At 42.2% G+C, this 6,000-nt stretch overlaps 2 protein-coding genes across 3 annotated transcripts in view; one reads left to right on the top strand and one right to left on the bottom strand.

Moving 5' to 3' along the window:
* Positions 1 to 263: 263 nt before the first annotated feature.
* Positions 264 to 2,313, bottom strand: adma (adrenomedullin a). Its single transcript, XM_075471041.1, has 4 exons — positions 2,200 to 2,313; positions 1,525 to 1,627; positions 1,247 to 1,372; positions 264 to 1,085 (listed from the first exon to the last, which is right to left on the bottom strand). Exons 2-4 carry the CDS (start codon positions 1,617 to 1,619, stop codon positions 782 to 784), a joined length of 525 nt encoding a protein of 174 aa, XP_075327156.1. The 5' UTR covers positions 1,620 to 1,627; positions 2,200 to 2,313; the 3' UTR covers positions 264 to 781.
* Positions 2,314 to 5,276: 2,963 nt separating this feature from the next.
* sbf2 (SET binding factor 2) overlaps positions 5,277 to 6,000 on the top strand; it is a 101,131-nt gene continuing 100,407 nt past the window's right edge. For both annotated transcript variants that reach the window (XM_075460310.1, XM_075460299.1), the window contains exon 1: positions 5,277 to 5,419. In XM_075460310.1, the coding sequence (XP_075316425.1) occupies positions 5,365 to 5,419 (55 nt within the window). In that variant the 5' untranslated portion in view covers positions 5,277 to 5,364. The remainder of the gene's footprint in view (positions 5,420 to 6,000) is intronic.

Below are 6,000 nucleotides of genomic sequence, written 5' to 3'. Positions count from 1 at the left end.
ATGTAACCTCTATATAATATTTTAAATAAAGGAATTCATATATACACATATCTGCGATTAAAAAAAATAGATTGCACATGTTTTTTTTACATACATTAACATTTTCAAGTATATTTCAATCCATTGTGGACTGGCACGTATCTCACAGAATCTAAGGCATTTTCCCTTATACAGTGTCCAAAACTTGATATAAACTGAGAGCATCAGAGCTCTGTAGCCTTTCCGGCTTGGCATTGTGATGACAAAGTTTTTTTTCCTGATGATTTCTTTTTTTTTTTTTTTTTTTTTTTTTACTCTAAGTCCAAAAGGAAAAGTGCAGACAATTACTGACAGTTTGATGGAACATGGTGGTTTAATCCTTAGAAAATAGCACTTATCAAAGTCCTGGCCTTGAGGAATAAGTGTGTGAAGTCCCAGAATGTTAGAAGAGAGTGCCCTCTTAAAGCCAGAGGAAGTGTTCACTTTGCCAGGTTTTTGCACTCTTTCTTTCACCTCTGCCAAGCTCAGAGCAGCACCTGTAGTTTGCCCCACACTGTGCCTTCCAGTGTCTTTAAGTCAGCTGCAGTTGCTTTGCACGCTCTACATCGCTGGGCAGCAAAGCCCCTTTAGAGAAACTCAGCTTTCAGCCAGTCCTGCTCTGACTCAGTCCTCATGCCTGGAACAAATGTGCTGGAGTATACTTGGCAAGAGTTTGAGGCATTTTGAGAATTTTAGAAAAGAGCAGAGAGGACACTAGCTCAAAAGAGCTACTTTGTTACCAACTCCTCTCTCAAAGTCCAGCTCATGTCCGTCTGAGGAGAGCCTCAAGCTTATGAATTTGTGAGTCATTTGTGCTCCATACGGGCCTCAGCCTGTCCTGCTCCAACCTCAGTGTGACTCGGCGGACTGGAAGAGATCGACGCCTCCGGCCATATCCCTTAGGGCTGATCTTGTCAATAGGGGCTATGCGGTTCGTTGACTTGTTATTGAGCTGGTGCAGGCGGTGTACCAGGTCGTGTACTGAGCAGGTGCCCAGCGCACAACCTTGCCTTCTTGACTGGTTGGCTGAGTTTTGAGACCTCTTGGTTCGGACGTTGATGTCAGTGCTAGAGGACAAAAGGAGAGGACATTAATCCATGCTGTTCACGCTGGCATGGCATGCACTTCTTAGGATTTATATTCCTTTTTAATGACAAGTCCAACATGTTTAAAAGCTATAAAGGCAGAGTAGAGAACATTTTTCAGATTTGCATGATTGATGTCTCACCTGGAATGTGGCAGCAAAGTATCCCTGATGTCCTCTGGTCTGACGAAGTGCTCAGACTCTGCTGTCTTCTCTATTGTCACGCTGTTAAGATCCCGTCTCAATCTGTTCCCCAGCCATATGCTTAGTCTGAGAGAGGAGGAGGAAAAAAACTCCATTAGTCTTAGGTAGATAATTCAGTGGGTCAATAACTGCTGTCACTTAGATTTAGCAGATTATTGCATTCTGTATGAGATTAAAATATTATATCAATCAAATAAATCACTTCTCAGTTAACTCACCTTTTTTTTAATTCAGGATTCACCTTGAGTTCCACACAGTGGGCTACTGTTGCCAGCAGACAGCAATAGAGGAAGGAGTGGAAGATTGTTTTCATTTTGGCTCCTGTTAAAACAAAAGAAAGTCATTTAGTCATTTATGCTGAAAATTAATATTTAGCTGCATGAGTGTTCCTACTGCCCCCCTATTCTTTTAAAACTATTTCATACTGTACTCCCAACAAGTGCCACAATTGTGCTTTCTTACACAAGAGTCCAAAAGCCAAGTTATTTGCACACATCATTCATTTATTTAAAAAGTTAAGCTAAGGTCACATTTTGCTCGGTTAAGTAAATCTACAACCACTCTTTGGGCCCCTGGCCAGTAATGTGAAGGACACAGTCGACCAATAAGGGATCCAAAATAGGTTGAGTGCGCATATCAAACAAAACCTGTAATTCATGGAAATCTCCCTTGCAACAAATAAATAGTGCATGATGCACTGCTCCTCTTGAATGCTTTACAACTTGAAGGCAATTCCCTCACAGAAACACACACATTAAGAGCTGAACTGCTTATATAACCGGACAGATAACCTGTTCTTGTCTCTAACACTTGTGCCTTGACCTCAAAAAACCAAGGATAAAGCCATCAGCTGGGAGCACAGCAATGCCTCCCGCAGAGAATAATGCACATACCTGATGTTCTTTTCTGTTCAGTAGGAAAGCCCTTCTTGTAGAGTCAGCTATGAAGGAATATTCCACAGGTTTCTTGATATTACCGCTGGTTCTGTAAGGCAGCTGTGTCACTCTGCTAATAGCTCCTACACACCAGACAGGGAGCATTTATACAGGAGGTGGGAGGGGCTCATTGAATGACACACAGTCTCTCATCCTTTTTCCCCCACCCCATTCAGCACATTACTGCTGTGCTGTTGTTCATGTAGTTAAAACAATTAAATTAGTTTCACTTACATTAAAAGAATGTAAGTTAAACAAAACTTTAAAGGAAAATAGTGTTGTTGTTTTTTTAAAAAAAGAAAAAAATGCAGTGCTGCCATAGTCTCCTGTTTTCATGATTTCACTTAGTCAGAGCACGCCTCGGCATGAACATATTAAATGTTCTTAAAATGTTTATTTAATGACAATGAAAGGAGAGGTCATCAGTCGTGTGAGGCCAATACAACAGCCGCTGTCCCAGCAAGAATGCAAGGTGTTTATCCCAGCCTACTGCTTTCTATGGGGGGTATTAGCAATCTAAATAACCACTGAAGAAAAGGTTTCAGCGTTCATCTTGTCATGTTTGAACTGTAACGTCACTTCAGTGTTGTTTTTGTTTACGCTCCTTTCAGTCCGTTTGGCTAATTGCAGAAAATGAAATTTAAGGAATGTTTCCACAGTCTGCCTCTCAGGGCACTCCCCGACACGGTGAAGTTCCATGTCAGCTTGAAAAAACACCCGGTGATGAATTTGAGACCAGCATTGAGCAACTGATTAAATATAGTAAGTATTTCTAAATGTAAATACAATATTCTCAATGTATTAGTTTGTACAAGGCAAATATTAACTTTGGACTTGTGGTGTGATTTATTTTCATAGTTGGATAAATGTGAGATGGAATTTTACAATTAGAAATCAAGTCAGAGAGTGAATCTGAACAATAACCTGTGAGGCATTAACAATATTGTCTGATACATTTTTTAAAATAAATCAGCTCATCTGTTGCTCTTATAAGTAATTTGAAGTTACTTTTCCCTGAGGATTGCACACACGAGACTCTATCAGGTGATAACACGAGAGCATGTCTGGGTAGATTCTCAGTTATCCGGGTCATGTTAATCCTAAGGGGCTTGAAAAGAGGGCAGCTGAACTTCTTTTCTCGGTTCTTGAAGGGGTTTCATCTCTTATCTACTATCCAAGCCTTTTGAATACAGGGAGAGCCATCTAGCCTGCCCGTATGTCCCTGCGCCTGCATGAGGCATGTTTTGCCTCACATGGCGTGATCATCATTAATGACCATAACTGGAATCAATATGGGAAGTAAGATTTTTCGATTAAGAGCACCAGCAAGTGTTGCACCAGATGTGGTTGGTAAGAGATAGATAAGAGAAACTCCCTCATCTCACTGACACACAGCCACTGATGCTTTATTTCCATACGTGAAATTTACATATCATGATAAAGAGGTACGTCTCAAACCCTCACACCCTGGTTATAAAATGCTGTAAAGACCCGAGAAAGTACATCTGGTTTTATTAGGAAAGAAATTCCAGTCTAGAATTTCTTCGAGGTACCCTGGAGTTTACTGAAGTAATACTTTCAGTTTTGATTCTTTCGTTTCGGTTTCACCGAAGTGGAAGAAAAATCTAAATCAAAAAGGTTTGCATGACAGCTGACATTCCACTGTGACAAATCAGGATTCCATAATCCACATCTCATTACTCTAACAAAATCCTCCTGTTTATTTATATCTCATGCGACCTCTCTCCAGGGGCAGTGTCATATTTTAAACTCAAAAATACATAAATGGCAACCACATGTGCTGTAAACTAGAAAATGTTCTGTAAGCACTTTGTGATGATAATTGGCCCCAGCCGACGAGTAATCCCCTCAACAGTGTTTATAACAAGTGATGTTGCAATCATGACAACAGGACTCTGATGGTGCCTTTTTGCTCCTTATATAGCAATCTTCACTTTGTGAAGCTGTTGTCGGAGGTGACTGACACTTGTTTTCGCTGCGTTCTACTTTGCGTATGAGGAGGTTCAAGAAGAACTGCCCCATGTGTCAGGAAAAAAGAGTCTGATGCATACTTATTAACGCTGATGCTGATGAACCTTAGAAATTCAGTGTTTGTTTGGGGGCCCCACGCGACATTCTCATCATTCTCATGTGAAGACAAAGCAAACGGGCAAGTACGCGGCCCCATATTTCTCCACCTTTTGGCGTGGATTCAACTCTTTGACCGCTTCTGTTCGAGATTTTCTTTTACCCGGAAACAAAAGCAACATGTGGGAAATCAGAGAGACATTAAAAACACAGACGAAGAGTGAGGGAAAACACGGAGGAAATTGCTTGCTGTGTTCCTGCCATTGTTGAAAGGGACGGGGGTTTGTGTACGAGTGTCCCAAGCATCCAAGAACCTCCACGTGCCGAACCTTGTGACAGCCTTTCCTATTTTTTTGTAAATATTCAGTATTTTGCACAAACCACAGGACTGCCACGTCCCCAACACAGTGGAGATCATATTACAGTCGCTCAAAAACAAACCACCTGTACTGGTGACAGACCAGTGGCCAGTAGCTTTGTGTGATTTGTGTGCAGCACATAGTTTCAGGAATATGACCCCCCCCCACCCCCACCCCCACCACCCTGTGGTACAGCACAATTTGAAATTGCTCATTACAATAAAACCATGAGGACATCTCTCCAGCTTATATCCCCAATGTCATCACCATTCTATAGTTTTAGTTATATGTCCAAAGTTGCTTTCTTTTGTGTTTTTAAAAAAAAAAGATGTTTCCTCCATAGAAGTGTTTTGGAGCTGTTTTTCCCCAAGATCAGTCCAGCAAACTGTAGGGTTGTTTCAGGCACAAATCCCGAACGCTGCAACGCGTAGTTTTGTTCTGGTGTGGCTGCTGCGTGTTTGGCGGCACTTCATGTCAAAAACAATCCCGTCTTTTCGGTTCAAAAAGAGGCTGTGTGTGTTCAAGCACAGTGATGCATTTGTAAACTCCAGGGCCCACGCCCATGGCTGTATCCTGCACGCAAGCGCAGTGACGCTCCTCCTGTCAAACATGGCTGTGCTTTGGAAGAGGGAAAAATGCTGAATTGTGTTGGTTTAGCTCGGGAAAAGCAGCAGACATGGCTAGATTGGCTGACTATTTTATTGTCGTGGGATACGACCAAGAGAAAGCCGGTAAGTTTGGCGGCGGGGCGGCTCGGTTTGTGTGTCCAGGCCGTCAGTCAGTGTGTGATGATGTTGATGCTACATAGCTTTGCGCCTAGCTTAACGTTAGCCACACGGCTAGGCGAAACTGGAAACACTTTCTTTTTTCTTATTGACCGGCCAGATGTTTAACACAGTCCGGACTCATGTGTTTGCAGATCAAGCACACGCTTCATGTGAAGTCACTGGCGGATGTCTCCACACGAGGCGTTGTGATGTTTTTTTTACTTGGATCAATTGAAACTTTTCGTGGATTTAAAATCTCACATCCTGTCCCTGTTGATCTCAGCGCCTGTCAGGTCCAGTGTCTTTGCAACACTTCCAGCTTGTGGGATACGCTTATACACTGCTCACATTTGGCCATTTAAGTCCAAATCTGGCTCCTCCCTAATCATAATTGTCTGCTGACTCAAGTCATGTATACAGATAATCTGGATCCGGGTTTTGTGTATTTGTTGTGTTGTGTTGGTGGCAGTGGTCCTGCACTTTCATTGTCCTGCTTGCTTTGCTCTGAATCTATTGTTACCACCTGCAGCCACGCTCCACAGTCA

The sequence above is a fragment of the Odontesthes bonariensis genome, chromosome 1 (assembly GCF_027942865.1).
Source record: "Odontesthes bonariensis isolate fOdoBon6 chromosome 1, fOdoBon6.hap1, whole genome shotgun sequence".
NCBI classification, from domain to species: Eukaryota; Metazoa; Chordata; class Actinopteri; order Atheriniformes; family Atherinopsidae; genus Odontesthes; species Odontesthes bonariensis.
The sequence above is the reverse complement of the archived record's forward strand: the minus strand, read 5'-3'. Positions and strand labels throughout refer to the sequence as shown.

Coding starts and splice junctions, on each gene's coding strand:
- adma (XM_075471041.1), bottom strand. CDS start 1,619: ATGAAAACAATCTTCCACTCCTTCCTCTATTGCTGTCTGCTGGCAACA. Junction 1,373..1,524: donor AATCCTGAATTAAAAAAAAG/GTGAGTTAACTG, acceptor CTCCTCTCTCAG/ACTAAGCATATGGCTGGGGA. Junction 1,086..1,246: donor ACTTTGCTGCCACATTCCAG/GTGAGACATCAA, acceptor TTTGTCCTCTAG/CACTGACATCAACGTCCGAA.